Raw genomic sequence first — 22154 nt, forward strand, 5'->3', positions numbered from 1 at the left:
ATTTTTTTCATGTGAAAGTCAATTTTTGGTACTGAACTGAATAGATAAATGCTTCAGTGTTATGTCATGGATTTTATTTCAGAACTGTTCAGCTGTTTCTGAATTTGAATGATTTAAAACTAAATATAGTTAAAATACTACTGATGTGCCTGAGCTTTGTCTCTCTCATTTATGAGTTAAATATAGAGCTGTCCCTATTTGTGAGCCTAAACAACCCAAAATAATATTTATTGTTTTGTAAAGTTGTTGTAATAGAAGTACTCATTGGCTCTGATATTCATGGTTAGGCAACAGCATCCCATTATTAAATCCCAATCCACCATTCCTGCATCCCAGATATTGTCATTTTACAGTGTCAAATTAAGTGCTGCGGTAAGCGAGTACAATTCCTATGGAGAACTGCAGGTTGTTATTCCTGAGCAAAATCTGGCATTTTGCCTAGCTGTGTCTCACCTCCTGCTCAGCCTGTGTGGCACAAAGAGGCTGACTGGGGAGGAGAGCAGAGAAAGTGTAGAGGGTAGAAGAGGAACAGGCTTGGTAAGAGTCTTCAGCATGCTTTTTGTTGCTGCTCTTGTCAGCTTGCTTTTATGAAAAGACGTTACATATTAAGAATTTGCCCCTGTCACCTAGCTTTTTAACTGGAAAAGTGTTCTGTGTGTGCACGTACATGTGAAACTTGTTCTAGTGCTCACAGAGGTAAAAACATAGTAAGTTGGATACTTAATTCTTGTTGATTTTTCTTGGAATTGCACAACCTTTTTATAATTTGGGTTTATATCAGTGTGATGATTCCAAGACCTATCCAATATGACTGTAGTGCATACAAAACCAAGTGACATCAGATAATACATTTAAAATTATGTCTATAACCACAAAGACTCGGCCTCGTTAATAATCCACTTTCTGCAGTTCCTCTACCCTAGAAACAAGATCCTAAAGCTGTCTTGCTCTTTCCCTGAAGACGAAGTTAGGACTCTTGCTTGCCCTGCTTTCCACCTTTTCTGTATCTAGGGGAATGCAAGGAAAGGAGAATAAAGACAGAATGGTATCAGGACTGAAATTCAGAGCATGGCTCTGAGTGGTAACCCTACAGCTAGCTTAACTTTGCCAGAGGCTGCTGTCTGGGTTGAGGGTTTTAGATCCCTTCCGTCAAGTGTCCTATAGGACACACGTGCGTGCTTCAATCTGCAATGCAGGTGGTGGTGGGAAAGGCTGTACAGCTCACTGCAGGGGAAGGGGGAGTGGATGTGATTCAGTGACCAGAGAGAGCAGGCCACAGTGATCAATGAGGCAGGCTGTCAGTTCAATACCCGATACAAAAACTTCTGTGACTGTCCCCGTCTTCATCCCTAACATGGTTTCTAAAGTCTAATGGAGAAGTTCAGTTTCTCTGAACATGGTCTTTAAAAATGATGTGCGGAGTGGTGAATGCTTGCAGCAACTATGCCCTGGCTGATCTATTTCAGAAAGATCCTTATGAATTCTTTTAAACGGTTTCTCAGAACATTTAAAGCGTAAATCCATGGCTTGCTGATGTCCTTCATAAACGCTGAAATTCTTTCTTCATTTCCAGAAGACATAAAATACTTACCAATTGCATTGGATATCAAAAATTTAAGTTGTGAAGAAACTCGAGTCTCATTTGGGCCTATGAATCCATCTGTGGCATCCTGTACTTCCTGGTACAGTAAGACTTTCCTTCAACCAAGAGAAGTATTAATAGTATCATTTCAGTGGGCCGTTGCAGGGTGTTCTTTAGTCCTAATCATCAAAGTCATTGCAATTGTTTCTTTTCCAGTGTTCATCTTTGACTGCTGCACCCCATGCATCTAGCTCTACCACGCTTTGCCTGTAGCATTTGTGTTTCAGACTGAACACATAAAACTTCAAAGCATTTCTCTCTGCTGTCCTATGGTTCAGGAAATTTTAGCTTGAATGTGCAACGTAACCTTCTTCAAGATGTTACATGACCTTCTTCAAGAAGGAATTCTTAAAGGCACAGGAGCAGGCAGTCCCCATGTGCTGTAAGAAGAGCCAGTGGGGAAGATGACCAGCCTGGCTGAACAAGGAGCTTTTGCTGGGATTCAGGAAAAAAAGGAGAGTTTATCACCTTTGGAAGAAGGGGCAGGCAACTGAAGGAAAGTAAAAGGATCTCATTTGGTCATGCAGAGAGGGAATTAGAAAGGCAAAAGCCTGGCTAGAGCTCAATCTGGGCACGGTCGTAAGGGATAACAAAAAATGCTTCTATAAATGCATTAACAACAAAAAGAGAGCCAAGGAGAATCTCCATCCTCTACTGGATGCAGGAGGGAACATTGTCACCAAGGGTGAGGAAGAGGTTGAGGTACTTAATGCCTTCTTTGCCTCAGTCTTTAATAGCCAGACCAGGTATCCTCAGACTATTCAACTCCGTGAGCTGGAAGACAAGGATGGAGAGCAAAATAAACTCCCCATGATCCAGGAGGAAGCAGTTAACGACCTGCTATGTCACCCGAACACTCACAAGTCTATGGGGCCTGATGGCATCCACCCACGGGTGCTGAGGGAGCTGGCGGAGGAGCTTGCCAAGGCACTCTCCATCACTTATCAACAGTCCTGGTTAACAGGGGAGGTCCCAGATGACTGGAGGCTTGCCAACGTGACGCCCATCTACAAGAAGGGCCCAAAGGAGGGTCTGGGGAACTACAGACCTGTCAGCCTGGCCTCAGTGCCGGGGAAGATTATGGAGAGGTTCATCTTGAGGGCGCTCACAGGGCACATGCAGGACAACCAAGGGATCAGGCCCAGCCAGCATGGGTTCATGAAGGGCAGGTCATGCCTGACCAGCCTGATCTTCTTCTATGACCAGGTGACCCATCTGGTGAATGAGGGAAAGGCTGTGGATGTTGTCTGCCTGGACTTTAGTAAAGCCTTCAACACTGTCTCCCACAGTATTCTCCTGGAGAAACTGGTGAATCATGGCTTAGACAGGTGCACTCTTCGCTGGGTAAAAAACTGGCTGGAGAACCGAGCCCAGAGAGTCGTGGTGAATGGAGTTAAATCCAGTTGGTGGCTGGTCACAAGTGGTGTCCCCCAGGGCTCAGTTTTGGGGCTGGTCTTGTTTAATATCTTTATTGATGATCTGGATGAGGGGATTGAGTGCACCCTCAGTAAGTTTGCAGACAACACCAAGTTGGGTGGGAGTGTTGATCTGCTTGAGGGTAGGAAGGCTCTGCAGAGGGATCTGGACAGGCTGGATCAATGGGCCAAGGCCAACTGTATGAGGTTCAATAAGGCCAAATGCTGGGCCCTGCACTTTGGCCACAACAACCCCATGCAACGCTCCAGGCTTGGGGAAGAGTGGCTGGAAAGCTGCCCTGCAGAAAAGGACCTGGGGGTGTTGATTGACAGCCGGCCGAATATGAGCCAGCAGTGTGCTCAGGTGGCCAAGAAGGCCAATGGCATCCTGGCCTGTATCAGAAACAGTGTGGCCAGCAGGAGTAGGGAGGTGATCGTGCCCCTGTACTCGGCGCTGGTGAGGCCGCACCTCGAATCCTGTGTTCAGTTTTGGGCCCCTCACTACAAGAAGGACATTGAGGTGCTGGAGCGTGTCCAGAGAAGGGCAATGAAGCTGGTGAGGGGTCTGGAGCACAAGTCTTATGAGGAGCGGTTGAGGGAGCTGGGGTTGTTCAGCCTGGAGAAGAGGAGGCTGAGGGGAGATCTCATTGCTCTCTACAACTACCTGAAAGGGGGTTGCAGAGAGGTGGGTGTTGGTCTCTTCTCCCAAGTGACTAGCGACAGGTCAAGAGTAAATGGCCTCAAGTTGTGCCAGGGGAGGTTCAGGCTGGGTATTGGGAAAAATTTCTTTACTGAGGGGGTGGTGAAACACTGGAAGAGGCTGCCCAGGGAGGTGGTGGAGTCACCATCCCTGGAGCTGTTCAACGAATGTGTGGACGTGGCATTGTGGGACATGGTTTAATGGGCATGGTGGTGTTGGGTGATGGTTGGACTTGATGATCTTACAGGTCTTTTCCAACCTTAGTGATTCTGTGATTCTGTGTACCTTTTGTACAACTTACGTTTAAATGCAACTGTTTCTTCAGTTTCTGCCTGTTCTATTAAGGGGATCTCCTGTTATATAAAACATGCAAACTTTTAATGATACACATTGGGAACCGGAGTTCATCGACTCTCCAAATGCTGGTCTGTACCTTGGAATTACACAGATCAGAGTGCCAGCTGCTTGGAGAGCACTGGTACCTTATGTTGCTCACAGAAATACTCTGCAGCAGGAGAGATGCACTAAGAAACCCTGTTACATCTTACCTTCCTTGAAAACCAGACAGCATTGCTGAGTAGCAACATTTATACCCTAGTTCAGTTTTGTTTGCTCTGCTCAATGCACTGAAGCTGGTGTCTCTTAGATGGTTGATATATTTCCTGTTAATATTAGTAGGAGTTTTATAAAAGTTAATTCAGAGAAATTTTGTCAGGTGAAAAAGGTAAGAAAGGTGACTGAGTTGAAGCTGTTCCTCAGCCTCCGAAAAGACCCATCTTGCACGCTGCAAAACTGTAATAGATGCACAAGCTAGCATGGGTACCAAAAGGTGCGTTAGATGGTGTTCACAAAAGGTAGTTTAGGCATCAACGAGTGTAGACATGTCTCAAGAGACCAGCTTGCTTAAGTTTTCATAGTCTGGATCATTGGAAGACGTTAGGTTGCTTCTGGTTTAGGCAGACTACAGAGATTACAGCCTTGTGTGCATAAGGCAGATAGGAAGCATATGTTGCTTCTTGCTGTCTTCTGTTTCTATTGTTAATAATATAAGCAAGGAGCAAAGCTATTCAATAGGTTTCCCTATTGAATCCTGTGACCCTTAACTGGGATGCCTGATATTTAAGTAGATATTTTTTTTTTTACCTGAAAGATATTCTGTCTTCTCCAAATACTTTGTAAATTAAAAACCCTAATAGTTTGCAAATAAAACTGGGCTCTCTCAAGGACAGTGTAATTTTAATCATATACAGGCTTGATTCTGATCCCACTGAGGGACCAGACTGGCCACTCTGTTCAGAGCCAGGCAGAATTGGCTTCTTTCCTAAAAAACACAGCTACGTTCACTGCAGCATTGAAAGAGTCTCTTGTGGGCAAAGTGATTTGGGTTACACTTGTTGAAGTTTATTGTGCTCTTTGGCAAAACCTGACTACTTCTATTCATATCAGGTGTCAGAATAGAAGAATTTATGCTGAGGAAAAACAAAATACAACACACAGCAATAAAAGAGAAAAATCAGAAAATAACTGGATCTTTTTTTCCCATTTTTCAGAATATTGCAACACTTTCACACTACTGCTGAAGACTACACCATCATTTTCACATCTGGATGCACAGCTGCACTTAAACTGATTGCAGAAGCATTCCCTTGGATACCTGAAGGCACACAGCAACCCAGCAGTCGATTTTGTTACCTAACTGACAGCCACACATCTGTGGTGGGTATGAGGGGGATAACTGCCTCAATGAATGTCTTGTGTGTTCCAGTAAAACCGAAGGATATCTTGTTATCGCAAAAAGCCATGTTACCAGCTGAAAAACAAAACTGCACGACACCTCATCTTTTCTCTTATCCAGCTCAGAGCAATTTTTCTGGTACCAAATATCCCCTTTCATGGATACAGGACATAAAGTCTGGAAAACTCTGCCCCATCAAAATACCAGGGAAGTGGTTTGTTCTACTAGATGCAGCTTCCTATGTGAGCAGTTCTCCATTAGACTTGGGAGTTCACCAAGCTGACTTCATCCCCATCTCATTCTATAAAATCTTTGGATTCCCAACTGGTTTAGGAGCGTTATTGGTAAACAACCGGATTGCCCCCCTCTTGAGGAAAACCTATTTTGGAGGTGGAACTGCAGCTGCCTACCTCGCAGGAGAGGATTTTTATTTCCCAAGGAAATCTATAGCAGAAAGGTAAGGCTTTGTTTAACAAAACGGAGTTTTTTGCTGGTACTGTGTACATCAGACAAATGCCTTAGAGTTGGTGCATGCACTGGGCTGTGACACCTGTGCTTCTTTACGCAGTTGGATCGGTATTTCACATCTAACTCTGTTTTCTTCTTAGTATTCTTTTTTCCTATCTAAAGAACATCAAATAAAATATCTGCCTTCCTTCCCTGATCTAGTTTGTCACAACTGGTAAAAATATAAGGCTTCATTCAGTGACATAAAGGTCAGTCCATGCATTTTTTAATTTATATTTAAGGTACCTCAATGGAACCCTGATTTGTTTTTGAAGCTCTGCACGTGGAGCAGCCAGGCCAAGGTTGATCACACAGTATAATGACCCTCTGTGAAATTGGAAAGTAAGGTCCATGTATTTCACTGGAAAGGTGGCATGTTTTACACTCAAGAGAATCTTTATCAGAATAACACGTGTAGTAAGATAAATTACCTAGGACAAATATTTGTAGCGCTCTTATTCCCTGACTGATGTTCTGGAGAAGCTGTGAAGCTGTCTTACAGAAAATAGAGGACACCTAAAGGAGGTCAAACATGCACACATAAGGAAATGCAGGGCAATGGATAAGCTTCCCCAGTCCCTTAACACATTGAAACACCACTCTTAGTGATCCTTGGTCTCTCTGCTTCCCTCCCTCATGCCAGCAACAGCTTACATAAATGCAGTAAAGGGTCTTCCTTCTTGTCTCACATCTAATACATCTGCACAAAGGAAATGCTTGAGATCAGCATTTAATATTAAGTTATAGTACTTTGGAGAGGCTAGAGGTGAAAAGGGGAAATGATAAAGCTATTCATGCCTTGCATTTGTTTGTGGATGTGTATTCAGCAGCACAGTGCCCTGCATCTCCCATGATATAAATGTCTGACCTTTCACTGTACATTTAGTAATGCATAATGATGCTTCATGTGTGTGCTCCTCTTCTAGGTGTGTGCTCTGAGTGCTGCTGTGGGGTTTTGGTTCTGGACTGGTAAATGCAGAGGCTGGCCGCATTAGCTTGGCTCTCTTGCCATATGAGGCCATGCATTATTTCTGAGACAGAAATTGGTAAGGTAAATGTCCAGTTAATCTTTTAATTTAGAAATAAAAACAACAGGGAAACATTGGAATTCTGACCTCTCTTTCTGTTTTTTTCAAACAAAAAAGGCTTTGAAGTGCAGCACTCACTGAAAGTCAGGATGAAAGGGCAAAAAATCATGGGATCTTAGGGTGCTCCTGCATCACCTGCAAGCCAAGGAGAAAACCTGCTTCAATTTGACCTGGGCAGACTAATTTCTGAGTGGCTTTTTTGGAAGTAATTGACACCCGACTCTTGAGGTTGCACAGTGGATAAAAATATCTGAAATGTGTTTTAGATCTCAATTCTGCTTTTATACTTTTTTTAATTAAGAGGGGAAAGGTATGCAGGAACCTTGAGGGGAGATCTATCTCTGGTATCTTTTTCAGGATTTTTCAGAGGTTGACTAATTATAAGGCTTTCAGATATTTGAGGCCCCCACTGCTTTCAAGGGCTTTTTTTACTGGATCAGAAGGGCCTGCTTTAACCTTTTTCTACTACAGAGTTATAAACAAAGGAATTTGTCCAATTTGATTTCTCAGTCAGGCTGGGTACAGAATGTCTAATCTTGGTATGAAGGAACCTAACTACAATAATCAAATCTGACAGCTCGATACCCAGGCATGTGATACTAGTTCCCGTTAGACACCAAAGTGTCATGCAGACAGTCTGAGTCATTGTACATACGTAAATATTTACATTTGTCTTCATATAATCCTTTAGTTATTATTTGTAAAACTAATATTTAAAAGTTCGTGTTTAGAGCATTATTGATGATGTCTGTAATCCCTAGTGAACTGTGGAGACTTAAAGTCCTGCCTGGAAAGGCTTGAAGTTTTTAAAGATAGGTCAGGAATGAGGATAACCACTTTCTTAAAAAAATAAAAACAGCGGCATTGAAATTCTCCATCAATGTCCTCCAAGCTATTTAATCCTTTTTTTTTTTTTCTTTCCGATGTTATGGGGTTTTGCTTTGTTATGTTTTTAAAGTGTTTTCCTGATAATAAAATACAGAGATGGAACAGTTAGGAACAGAACTACTTCAAATGAAATGCCAGGCCACCGTGGCCAAAGCTAATATGATTACCTTATCTGTGGGCCATGTTTCCATTTCTTTGCTAGTGACTGAAACACCTGGGTCATTATTTCTCATATAGACAGCAACTCTAGCCAGGTTTTATCCCTGCCAAATTGCAGTAAGGAGTCTCCATCCTTGGAGGTATCCAAACCCAAGTGCAGAAGACCCTGAGCAACCTGCTCCAGCTGGATATGCTTTGGGCAGGAGGTTGAACAGGAGATCCCCAGGGGTCCTTTACAGCCTCTGTGCTTCTGTGATTGATTCTGCGCACCTCTACCGAGCTTCATCTGCGTTATCTCTTTAGGCAAGTCTTTGTGATTTCAAAAGGTTGATTTCTTAAAACAGTTTTTTTTAAAAAAGCTTGTTTACAGTGTTGGATTAACATTGGGATTGAATACACTGAAACATGTCATTTCATGTGGTAATTCATAAGGAAACTTTAACAAATACTGTTGGAAAAGTGGATTAGAATATGTGTATCTGAATACCATTAGAAGAAGGTATTCCCCATCCACGCATAATCAAAGTGCGGTATACTAAGGAAATGGCTTTTTCTAAGTCAAGGTGAAACTTGAGTGGAGATGTGTAATGAGAGGGTGTTTATTCATCTTTCCTTCCCAGGACTGTCAAAATGTTTACCTTTTGTCTTGATAGATACAGCTTTTGCTAGTGTTTTTTGTACTTTATTTTGTTGTTCTTGCTATATAAATTTTTCTATCACAGACTCTTTTACATTCCGTTAATACTGTTAAATCACTTCCATGTTTCCCCATTTCATGGCAGTAGCCAGTCTTCCTATCTCAACTTTAAAATCATGTTTATTGTATTTCCATCATTGTATCACACAGCTTGGCAAATTATTACTATCATTCACAAATCTAGCCTCATTTCCCTTTTTTTTTTTTCTGCACAGCATGAGATAATAAAATAATATGATTATGTATAGCAATAATTCAGTGATAAAATATTCATCATCTGCCCTATTTTTCTTTTGTATCTGGGAGTGCTATTCAGAATCTGATCATCCTGGAATTTATGACTAAGGGAAAAGAAGCTGTTGTGTTATCTGTAAATTGGATATCTGCATCTTAGTCTACCGGTGTGAAATATCTAGTGCATTAGTTGTTGTGTGTTTTTCATTTCCAAATACATTTTCAAAAGCTCTGGAAATCCAGATGGCATGACTTTGTCCCTGACGAGTTTTAGTGGCTCTTGCCTCTGCTGCTTGAATGATTTGACAGCCCCAAAGCAGCACCCAAACTTTTGTAGTCTGCGATGCATTGTACTTAACCAAAGCAGGTTACTTTATTCTTGATGCTGTAGCTTTTTATTTTTGAGGTGATTCAGTGGCTGATATATATGACCTGCATATAAAAGGTTAGATCCCTTAAATTCTGCAGGAAATGTTCTTAATTAGGGCCAACCCATGTACTACAGTAGAGAACTATACTAGAGAACACCAGGACAGCTCTACACATGCCTATGCAGGTATGTGTATAGTGATATGGTTTGGATCCTCAGTGGCATGCTGAGTTTGTGCATGCTGAGGGGAAGGGAAGGAAGGGGTGGAAAATGGAGGCAGAAAGGTAGGAATGAGAGCTATCGCTAGGTTCCCAAGAGCTGGAGCTGGTGCTGGAGACAAAATCCTGAGGCTGGGTGGTGGATATGGAGCAGCTCGAGAATCCCTTGGCAAAAAGTCGGTCTTCTGCTTAAAGGTGTCTCTTTAGCATTATTGCATGTTTCTGTCAGCAGAGAAGGGAAGAATGTAGTGACAGATGCTGGTTTATTCCATAGAAACTCTTCATAGTGCTGAGAAATAACCTAAGAACTGGATCGTGTGTAGAAGAGCACAATACTTAATGCACATGCTCACCTTGTAGTCTAGCGTATGCCCATTGACTCCACACTCAAGGGCCCTGTCCGGCTGCCTGTGATTATTTTAATGTGGTAAGCGCACTTAAATATCACCCTGTTGACTAGTACTTTTTGGTCAAAGCATTTTGTTATGCTGCTTCTACATTTTTATGATGTTTAGAGATCTCCAAACAGGACCACTTACGGGGGAGTTTGCAAATCCATAAAATCCCTGAGCAAACAGCCTTTTAAACAGCAGTGATGACTTTCCGATGAGATACTTCAGAAGTGACAGGGGTCTTAATCTAATTTCTAATGGACATTTGCACCATGAGGCTGTCTTCTGCACCTGACAGAGCTATTGCATCCGCTGACAGGGACTTGTAAGCCTGAACAGGCAACAAGAGGGTGAGCAAGTCTCTTCCTTCTTCTCAACCCCTGGTGCCACCCTGCCCTGCAGAGATGAGAGACTGGAAGCCATTGAGCAGAACTGTGTAGGACTCTCACACAGCTGCTCTCCCTGTCTGAAAGGCAGACAAAGTCCTTTCATTTAGCTGATAGAACTTAATTCTGACAACTTTTACATCTGTTTTTCAAAACAAGATCTGTGGAAAAATAAAGGAAAAGGAGATTTTTTGCTTTCTGAGTAACTATAAGAAGGTTCAAGTAACCTGTTACTCTTCCCCTTCTCTGCTTAAGTGTAAGTATCTGCTGGAAATCTTCATGCAGTCTGTCTTGTTACCTCTCAGGACATCCAAGGTGGCAGCTGACATTTGCTATTTTGCTGCCAGCCGTCACTGCAGCCAGTCAGCTTCTTCAGTATTTGATGCAAAGGAAAGTTTTGCTTAATTTTTTTTCTAACTTCCACCATTGAGGAGGCATTCATGCATCATTTTGCGCTCTAATCCTCCAGGTGAATAATTTTTTTCAATAGTGAAGTTGTTTCATTGCTCAAAAACTCAGCATAGTCAGAATAAACTGAAAATTATAAATCAGTGAACCAAATGGAATCCTGTGGGGATCACTTTTGATCTTGATTCACTATGGGATTCACCTTAAATTGCTGAATCTGGGATAAACTGAAAGCAGTGCCTTCGATAAATGCTTGTAGAGTGCAACCAAACACTTAAAAACATGTTTGTGAACTTGGATTACTGGGCAGTCATCCAAAGAGAAGCAACAATGTAGGTAAAACTTTGGAGAGGCAATACAGTTGACAGTGATGTCTTCCTTTAGTCAGTCAGCCCCACCTCTATTCATTTGTACAGCTCTTGGATGTCCTTATTTATATTCTCAACCTCTTGCCTTGAAAACCCCTATCAGTTTTGAAGACAGCCTTTATTCTTGAACTTTTGTTTGAGCAGCTGGTGTTGCATTTCTTTTTAGCTAGGTGGAGAATATTGGTGGTTAGGGTCTTCCAGGTTATACAAAACCCTAGTTCAGTGCTTCCCGCAGAGGTTCATACAGACACCTCCCGGAGTACAAAGTGAGCTGTGACTACCAGGCTCTTCCAGCAGAGATTTTGGGAAAAAAAGGAATCACTTTCCGCTCTACTCCTGAAGTGCCTGCTCCCATGTTTTACACAGTCCAGAGCCACAGAAGAAGGTGCTCTTCTGAGTAAGCTTTTCACAATGTCCCAGGGAGAAATAAGATTTGAGTTGTGTTTTCATCCTTAGTGTTTCCTATTGCGCAGTTGGGAAATCCCAATCTGAAGCGAGTCACATATAGGGCTTAGAGCTGTAAATGCTAGGAATGAGCCAAAAAGATAGGCATCATATTGGTTAATGTCTAAATGTTTGGGTCTATTGCAGCATGCAGTTACAGTGTACAGATTCCCAAAGTACTTTTAATCAAACCAGTTCAGGTCCTCAATGCAATGTAGCCACAGTGCCACAGACATCCATGCCAGGCAATTTACATTGCCTCTGAAGAAGATACTACATTTAGGCACACGGGAGTGTTTTTGTGCTAGGCTGCAATCTACAGTATAGAAATAAATACAGGGGAAGGTGTTTTTTTCAGGCAGGGGAGGTAGTGGATCTTGCACACTTTTTAGCAATGTTCAGCAAAATGAAATTAATAGAAAACATAAATGGAAAGAATTTTAAACTGTATTGTGGATTCTCTTACTTGGAAGTAGGTTAAAGTAAACTAAGTATGTTTATTCTTTCATTGCCAAAGTCTCATTGGAAGCCAGTAGTAAACACGTGCCTAATGTAGTCACATGCCTAGCGCACAGAGGCTCATGTAAATCACATCAAGCATCAACCTGTATCGTTAAGCACCTCCATCCCAGTATATGACCAGCACCAAATTATTGACTTACGAAATAAACATTATAAATTGCTAGGGAGCTACAATGCATGCGTTTTTAAAGAAAAGAAAGAAATTTGGAGCTCATTATAAAATGCATTTTTCTTAAAATATAAAATGTTTTGAGATGATAGCAAGAAAGAAATAAATTCTGTTATATACCAGGGCTTGATTTTGCCTTTGATCAAATACGGTAAAAATTCTGCCTGAACCAGGATGTATCTTTGCAGTCATTGTGGCTAGCAAGTTGTCATGACATAGTTTTACCCTAGGGAGTTCCTCTACTCAAATTTAGAATCAAACCTTTTCCCTAAGTCTTCTTTGAGAGGCTTTGTGAAATTCTAGCACCAACTATTGGGATTTTACATCAATCCCAATGTACTGATATAAATACAATACAATTGTAAATTGTATTGTATGTTTACATAATTTGTTTTCTGGTGATAAATTCATTGTATGCTTTTTATTGTGCTTTGTAGATTTTACATTTGTGATTGATTAACCTGTTTGATATATGAGGAGAAACAATGGTAACTTGTTTGGCATAAAAATAACATTTTTTTCTTCACCATTTGTACTGTGTGCTTAGAGTATCTTCATATTAGGATGTAAAAGGGTGAGACTGGCTTATTGACCCAGGTGGTATTTACAACATACAAGTCCTGTTCAGATAATGTTAAGGGATTGATCTACTTCAAAGTGCAGGAATTAAAGCTTTTGCTCTCTCTTTTTACCTCAGGCATTTCTTAGGAATAGGAATTGTGGTAAATACTCCATGGTATAGTATATATTTAGTATAATGCTCTTCGTTTGGCTCCTGAAGTCTTAGAGACAAAAGCGTGAGCTAAGGCAGACATGCAGAAGTGCTGTAACTAGTATCAAGGGGTCAATTTAGATATTTAACATTATTTTAACCTAGTTTCTATGTGCTTCAAATCCTCTGGCATGCGTGTGTTTTAAATACTTCCACAGTGAGGCTAAAATTGTTCCGTGTTGGCTACTGAAACTTTTTTGGCTCCTTTGGAGTGAGTTTAATCTCAATTTACAGAGTGCAGCCTGAGATGTGCGGAAAGCACTGAGCCCGGGCAGGAGCGTGTGCTGCCCAGAGGCCTGGCCCTGCACGGGGCACGTGCCTGTGCCTCTCCAGAACCACCCAAGAAGGTGGATGGATGAATCCTCACATCTTCCCTCCTTCCCCAGGAAAGCAATTGCTGCTTTTTCTAAGCTTTGGTGCAGGGCTTCCCTGCTCCTTCCTTGTGCTATAGCAGCTCTGCTGGCCAAGCCGGGGAGGGGTGGTAAGAAGGTCATCAGGGAAAGGAATGACCGTGACAAGGGGTGTATTTTTTCCATTTTGGGATTTTTTTAAAGCATGAGATGATGTGAGCAGGAGAAAGGCATGAGCTAATAGAAATGAGAAAAAGTAGAATGGAGATGACAAAAACGGAGGAAAAGTTGAAACAACATGTCTGTAAGGGTGGCAGCCCTGAGCCCCAGATGCGGTGATGCGAGGTTGCTGCTGCGAGGGTGGCAGCTCTGTATGGGGAGAGGGGGTCTACTCCTGGAGCTGACCCACCCACATGAGGGGGGCTTCTTCAGGCAGGATGGGGGGGCTGCCTTGGGAAGGGGTTTTCTTCATGAACTGTTAGCAGCGGGCAGGGAAATTCTAGAAATATGGCTCAATGTATCTGTCTCTTCAGTGTCTCCAATCTGCAAATGGGTAGCTATGGCTCGTCAGAAGCTGTCATGAGTTTTGGGTCAGGGCCATTCCTGTCGGCATGCACCAAAGCATGTCTTCTGCATGGCCACTGCCGCAGTGGGCTCCAAAGCAGCCGTTGCAATTTGTGGTTTCCACAGGTCTGTCTGTTTTAGGGAGTAAATGGGTCCAAACTGCAGGATGCTGCTGTGTACAGCTGCCATACCGCCCAGGCCCTCTGCCAGCAGGTGGACTTCGTGCCACAGACCAAGAAACTTGGGTCCCTGTGTGGAGCTGGGGCTTGCAGGCTTGCCTGCTCACGGCTGTGAAGACGAAGTTGAATTTCCCATGCCTGGATGAAAGCTGAATCCCTTGTGGCCCTCTCTGTTGCCAGGCAGAGCAAAGAAACCAGGGCTGTGGACCCTGTGCCAGTCCATTTGCTAGGGCTGATGGTGAGCCGGTGCCTTTGCAAGCACAGCTCCACAGCAAGCTGTGGGCGCCTCTCCAGAGACACACACCCTGGGAGCGAGGTTATCTGGCTGCACAAACCCTGCATTTTGATCCATCTCGGTTTCAACAGTTTTGTTATTTTCCCATTGAAACCTGTTGCATCCTAAAATCTCATCCTGCTCTACTGCACAGCTCCCTGCCCAGGGCTGAGTTTTGTGCAGAACCGAGGAATTTGTGCCAGGTAAATCAAGGACCATTTTGAATGTGTAGAGGAGAAGGTATGGGGAGATGAGAGCAGCCATCACCCACCCATGCCTCTTTGCGGGAATGGTGACGGGGAACAACTTTTAGCCTTAGGAAAGGGTATTGAGTTGGGTTTTAAAACAGAATGATGTGAAGTAATGAAAGCAGTGGCAAGAGGAATATTGGTGTTTATTCTCCAATTCAGGAAAGGACTGAAGCATATGTATTTAACTCAATCTCTAGTCCAGAAGCTTCTCTGAACATTAACACGGACTTCAGCTTGTACTTTAAGTAGAATAGGTTTATGCTAATTGTAGTGCTGTATTTCTGTGTGGATCCTTTTGGAAGCAAAACTCTTAGGAAATACTTATTTTCTCCCTTTATAATGGATCCTGTCCCCCTACTACATGTGTGGGTTTGAGTTGTTCTTTTTGGTGGGCAGGGGACTGAGGGAGGCATGGTGGAGTGCCTGGCAATTAAAATTACTGGCTGAATGCAATCCAAATTGATTTCTTCCAAAATGGGATGGGGCTAGGTCATTTCCTTTAAGGTTTTGTCCTTAATGCAAATAATCATACGATGAAAAAGTATACTCCGCTAATAGAAACTGATACTAAGGTTATGTCAGGAAATGCCTGACCACAAATGATGAAGCATCTCCTCTACTATAACATACTACTGCACTATAGTGCCATGAGTTTATGTTAATAGTTCTTACTTACTTTTATTTGCCCTTTTCGAGAAGAAAGTGCTAAAAATCAGTGGTTTTCAGCCTGTTGTGCATGGACCCCTCAAGATCCATGAACTCACCGTAAAAGCTCCACAAAAGGAGACCAACACACCTTCATATATCACATGCAACCATATATGTGCTGTTTCAAAGGAGATCTTCACCTTCACTGGATTTTTTTTGAGTTCAGTGACTTCCTTCCACTCAGAATCATGCTTCTAAAATCTTTTTTGAAAGGTATTCTTGATCAGACTTATTCTTGTCAGTATGATCAGAGCCAAGTCTTATCATTTAAGAGAAGGATATATATTTCTGCAGTCTAAATAAAGTGAGAATACAAAAGACCAAGCTGAAATGCCCATAAAGGTGTCTCTGTTAATAGCAGAAGATTCACAAAACCATCTTAAATTTAATGACTGAGATTATGTGACTTCTTATGTGATATCCATATTATTTTATATTTTATTTATAGCTAAGCTACAGAGAGCTAATTTTTAAAAAAAGCTTCCTAGTGGGGAGAAAGAAATCTATAGAAACAGAGTAGTTTAAATGTTTAGATGATATCACTTAGGCTAGTATTTGAAGATTACAAGTACATGCATGGGTAGGTTTTTGGCTTTTTTCCTTCTTCTTACTAGTCAAATATATGCAAGAGTGCATCTGGCAGTTGTGCTCTTGGGAACCCGTGAAAGAAACATCTACAGGCTTCTCAAACAGATTTAATTCAGAAGAAAAAGGAAAATATTGATGCTCTTGAGAAAAAAAGGTTTTACAATCTTTCTTGACTTTCACATATAAGCAACAGTTTCCAAAACAGGAAATACTCAGATTGGATTAAACACTTGGCTGTCACATTTCAGTCTGTTCGTGTTCAATTAAAAAATTCAGAGGGGTTCTCTAGCATTATTATAATCTACTTTTTCCGTATCTAGGCATTTATATTATCAAATAACATCTGCTATGGCTTAATAACTGTGTCAAATGATTGTAATAGCTTTATTTTTGGTGAATTTTATGATTAAAAGTTTTAGAGTTACCGCAGGGAAAGTACTTGTGCTGAAAGGACTGTATCTCCTATTTCAGACTTTATGGCAGACATTTTGCAGTTATGTTTTCAGGTAGTACTTTGATGTGGCCCCTTTTTTTTGTTTTTTTGATTGCTGCTGATGACAACAGTTTGTAAGTTCAGCAATATAGATTGCATGGATTTTCTTCATAACATCTACTGCTAAAAAGTGGTTAGTATGAATCTAACTCTTCTTACCACTCACTTTGGCCTAAATTAGAGGTGTCTTGGTTGGTCTTAAGATAGCTACACCAATACATGTCCAGTTTAAGTGAGAAAAATGGCACTCTGCTTTTGTCAGTGTCAGATGTCGCATGATCTGTCCTCTTGGGCAGAACAATAAATTGATGCTAAGTAACAGTAACCCAGTGAACACTTCCTACAAAAGCAAATTTTTTTTTAAAGTTTTTCTGCTGTCAGTATACAAATGAAGGCAGCTGCTTTGAAGTCCTCATCAGTATTAAAGAAGGATGTTGTTCATGTCAGATTATGTTTAGGTCTTGTTTGTGGTGTGTTTAAATTTTTCCTGTATTTCGTCATGATGGGTTATTTTAGAAGGACTGTATGAAAATAAAGAGCCAGAGTCATTGCTAGCCTTAGATTTTCTGACTTGGTCTTGAGAAACAGAAGATAAAAGGTAGAATAAACCTTGCATGAGCTTTTATCAAATTAAACAAAGGATGTGTATGCGTATAAGAAATCTAATCCTTCACTGTGGAATACCAGTATGTGGACACCAAGTTATCTCTAATCTTCTTTTACTGATAATCATTTGTAACCTTTGCCTAGTGTCATCTTGACTACTTGGTTCTAGTATAGTTCAAATCACAACTCTGTGTGACAGAAAACTTTCAAAATAAGGTTTTACACATCAGATGTTTACACATAAGACTGTTCTTTCTTCTAAAGCAATAGATTTCATGCTGATTTGACTGCCAGCATAATTTAGAAAGCACCAGTAATGTAATGAGACATTAGCATTTTGGGTCCAATGGTCTGAATATTACAGTTTGGTTTGTGTAAGAAAATAAGGATATTGTATGTTGTTTTGTCGAGTATCGTAAACTTAGTTGTGGCTCTGTCTGTCTTTTTTGGATATTGCACACCTGAGTAGGAAACAATCCCCTCATATTTAGCCATTCACTTGTTATTTCTGGATTTGCGTTAGTATAGCCGGATCAGGTGGACATCCTAAAAATCACCTTGCTTTCCATGAAGTATAAATGCTCCTCTGAATTACCTAGATGTTCCTGGAAGTTTATAGATGTCATATACAAAATCTCTCTTTTGGAAATTTGCTTTATGATCCAAGATCACACATTTGCTTACAGTTATTTTAATACGTATTCATCTTACACTGTTCTTTCCATATGGAAAATCTTACCCTGCAGTGCCATATTGAATAATAGTGTAGGAATGTTGCTTGACAGAGATTTCTACCTTTAATCTAATTGATTAGACATCAGATTTTTTTGGATGCAGTTTTTAGTTTCTGCATTGTATACTGAAAACACATGGTCGTCATTCTGAAGGTATTAAATATTCCACAGATAGCATCATGGTTCACTTCCTTTATAAAAGATATTTTCAGAAGTTGCCAGAATATTAAGTAAGTTTGACATCCCACTCTTTCTAAAAAGTATTATTAAAGTAATTTGTTGAAATTTTGTTTGCTGTTCCACTAAAATGCAAATATGTCATGAGAAAGCATCACTTTAGGTAACTTCCTAATGTAAAAGGCAGACATCTTTCATGCAAAATAGAATATTTGGTTGAAATGTCATAATTCTCCTTTAATTTACATGTAACTTGCATTTTGTGTAAGTTTTAATATTTAGTCATATTTTTAGGGTTAGCATCAAAATGTTCAGTATTTCCTAATATTTTCATATTGAAGCTGCTGTAGTGTTTGCAAGGTCAAAGTATTTTTTTCATTTTCCTGTCACCATAACTTTCAAGATTTCAAATAATTATTTTTTGTACTTGCTTTAGTATGACCCTTTGCTAGCACAAGACATGTAGCCCCAGAGAGGTTGTACTCTGTTGTGCTGAAAGCCTAGGAAGAGCATTCGCAGACTTTCAAAAACATGACGCAGTAAATGAGAATAGCATAAGGTCTTTGGGGGGAGAGTGACAGAACTGCTGTGTACAGGCCTGTTGGCCCAATTCATCTCCTGTGGACTCAGCAAGAGACCTTTGGTTATGTTCTATATGCCAAATTTAATCCCTTTTAATCATTTAAAGCTATTTTTAAAATACATGAATTCTCATTGATTCTCTATCTAGACATTTCTAGTTGATTTTGTTAGATTGCTACAGAATTGCAGATAAGCAGGAATACTGTGTCTCTAATTGTTCATAAGAATTACACTCTTGGCATTTAATGAATGTCATGATTAAATTAGATGAACAAAAAGAAGCAGGACCATGCACTTTAGCTGACGTTTTCTAAAGAATTTGGGATTTTATATATATGAATATATATGAGGACACACATAAGCAAGAAAACATAGTGGATTTACCAGTAGACAGATAACTATGGAAAAATTCCTCTCTCCAAGCTTTGACTGCATGTAGATTTATTATAAATTCTAAATGTAACACCTTCATGCAGCTGTAACTCTTCCTGTTCTGTTACTGAGTGGTGGGTTTACAATGAGTTTTACACACAGAGATGCAAGGTGCACTTTTAAATTTTATTGAGGACTAAATGCTGTGGTGTGGCTAACCAGAACTTGATAAAGGACTTGGCCTGCAAAATGTTTTAAATAACAGCATATAATGAAGCCAATTTTATCTTAATAACATGATTGCATTTCCAATAAGGCTGAGCACCTTCATCATTTTCTTGTTTGTATTCTTTAAACTGTGTTGCTTATGTAATTTCACAACAGAGTACAGCTAAACGTTATTAATGGAATTGATGTAAAACTTTAAATCCAGCCAAGAGGACATCTGAATGTGTTCAGCTTCTATACAAAATGCGAATCAAACTGTGCTATTCTTCTTTCATTAAAGAACAGTCTCCTACATTGTTATTGTGCCAGTTTGTAACAGACATCCTAAATATTTTTTGTAAATCCATCTATTATGGAATAAAGTATATGAAGATTAATGTCCACAGTATGAACACACCTGCAGTCTTCATTTATATGAAATATGTATAAGAATGTAGATATATTCATTTTGTTTTCTCTAAAAATTTCTCTAATACCTGCATGCTATTAACATTGTCACCAAAACCTTGCATATCTTAGTGGACGTGCTACCTTTTAAGATCAACTATATGAAATTTTCAGGAATTCATATTATTTGATGAATCAAACTTACAGTATAACTCAGTTGAAGTGTAGCAAATACGGGTTTTATTTCAGTTCTGCATGTGCAAGAGAATGTAAATTAACACATACTTCTCCCATGCAGGGAGTACTGAATAAGTTCTCATTTAATATCCCTTCCTGTCTGATGAACACAAATGCTTGGCAATCAGAACTGTGAGTCAAAGATAAAGGAAGATTTCTTAGCCTAGCCTGGTTTATTTAAATTATGAGCTAAAGGGGGGAATGTGAATCTTGAAGAGATCATTTTGTAGTTAATGAAGCAGTTTTAACAGCCAACGAGATCTACCTTCAGCTATTTAAATGGCTGCTGGAATGTTAAAAATTTATATGATCACAAGAGTTCTCAGCAGAACATCTTATTTAAGTAAACTTTTCTTATCTCTGCTGCTTTCCCAAGTTAAAGATTAATAATCCATTAATTTAAGATTTCTGAAATGTTTTTTTCCTCAGGTACACAAAGAATTTAACCAGGAAAGCCCAGCCATCATTAAATACCGTGTGGGGTTCATTCAGATACTTTTAAATCTATAGTGGCATATTGAAAAGGTGTGAAAATACTTGACAAGTCTGTCAAATTTGCTCTTCTGTGGGTGTCCTGAAGAGGGTGGAGGAAGAGTAGTATTCTGTCACTATATTTATGTCCGCAAATTACACTGTCAACACATTTTCAAGGTGTAAATGACATGTAGAAAAAGGAAAACTATACACACAAACAAGGAGGAGAGTATGCCACTAGTGAGTTTTTTTATGGAATTACTGACCAAACAATATCTAAGCCATAGGGATGGATGCAGCATATTGCATGACGAATATTTTTTCCTCTAATGTAAATTAAGAACTCTTTGTTCCTCTGAGCCCACTGGAAATCAAAGCCTGTAGCTAATATCCAAAGTAACAGAGGTGTGGGATCCCTTGTCTCATCACAGACTAATTTTTCGATTCCACATGAATAAGCCACCAAGACCACAGCGTGGTCCTGTGTGTAAGCCCTACCTTACATCCTTTGCCTTTGAATTCTGGCTGGCCGAACAGTGTCTCAGGCAGTGACCTGCCAAACAGACTGATCAGTGTGTACAGTCTGAGGGTGAGCAATAGCTACGGTACTGTATTCCTGACTATTTCTAATTTTGCTGGCCGACTCGCCCTGCCTTGCTGTCAGCATGTCTGTAGCCTTAACTGTACAGAAAGCAAAAATAGAAGCCATGTCTCCTCACCTTTTCTCAGGGCTGTCCTGAGGTGCATATTGATTACAACTAGAGATTAAAGTTTACAAAACATTGGAAGAACTTGATGTTACAGAAAACATCAGCATATCAACTCAGTAAATTTATAACAGCTTGACTGTTTTAGGGCTACTCGTGACTCAAAAAGTCTTTGAGTGATGCTGTCCTTAGAATAAATATTGTGGATCTTAACTCTTTCTGTAATAATAGCTGATTGATCACTTCGTTGCAAACTGGTAACTTTCCAGGCATACACTGCTTTTGTGAAGTGTTAATAGGAGAATATTATTTACACTGTTCTTGAGCCAGTTCAGTTTCCATTGAACACCTAAATACATGGCAAGATCTCCAATTCAAATTTTTTATTTGGGGAAGAGGAGTTTTAAGGCTGCTTCTGTGATCCAGGCTGTGCATGGCGCGGTAACCAGAAACGTGCAGCCAAATCTTGCCCCTGGGACTCCGAGGACATGGGAGCTGTCGTAGTGAACGATAGTCTAAAATACAGGTGAGGCAAGGCTTAGAAGTTGCAGCAACCTAATTTATTGGCCCAACCACTACAGCTTGGAAATCTGTTTACCTCTCTTTATAAAACTTGCCTTACATGTTTAGACACCATTAAATCAGGCAGCTTTTCCTGGTGCTCCATTGAAAATAAATAAACATTCAGACATTGCCTTCAGCTTCTTGCCCATTTCTCCTTAAGCCCAAACCAGAATTCTAACAAATTTTAATATCTAGGGATTAGCTTTATTGTAGGGATGAAATTTGGTTCTCAAATTTAAAACAAAGCACAGTATAACTTCATTTGTACTGGAACATATACTTATCAATTGCAACAGAGACTTTCTGGCTTCATATACCACAGTGATTTGACATCCCATGGTGATATAATTACTATATGCATTACAGATCTGCAAGAAAAAAAAAAGCAATGACAGTACCATTTGTCTGATTTCCATAGGGGAAAATATCTTTGGCATCTGTTTCTGTTTGCAGAAAAAAAAGAAAAAAACCACTTTTCTGACAGTTTTTGCATGACATGAAGCTAAACTGCTCAGTAACAGTAAGATAATCTCCTTTATAATATTTCTTTTGAATAAACCCTAAT

The 22154-nt window shown here is 40.3% G+C and overlaps 1 protein-coding gene across 1 annotated transcript in view; it reads left to right on the plus strand.

The window, feature by feature from the left end:
* MOCOS (molybdenum cofactor sulfurase) overlaps positions 1-22154 on the plus strand; it is a 225107-nt gene that overhangs the window by 84172 nt on the left and 118781 nt on the right. Inside the window, exon 4 of the mRNA XM_059815648.1 lies at positions 5308-5949. Coding sequence (XP_059671631.1) covers positions 5308-5949 — 642 coding nt within the window. The remainder of the gene's footprint in view (positions 1-5307; positions 5950-22154) is intronic.

Source organism: Gavia stellata, chromosome 3 (assembly GCF_030936135.1).
Source record: "Gavia stellata isolate bGavSte3 chromosome 3, bGavSte3.hap2, whole genome shotgun sequence".
Taxonomy (NCBI): Eukaryota; Metazoa; Chordata; class Aves; order Gaviiformes; family Gaviidae; genus Gavia; species Gavia stellata.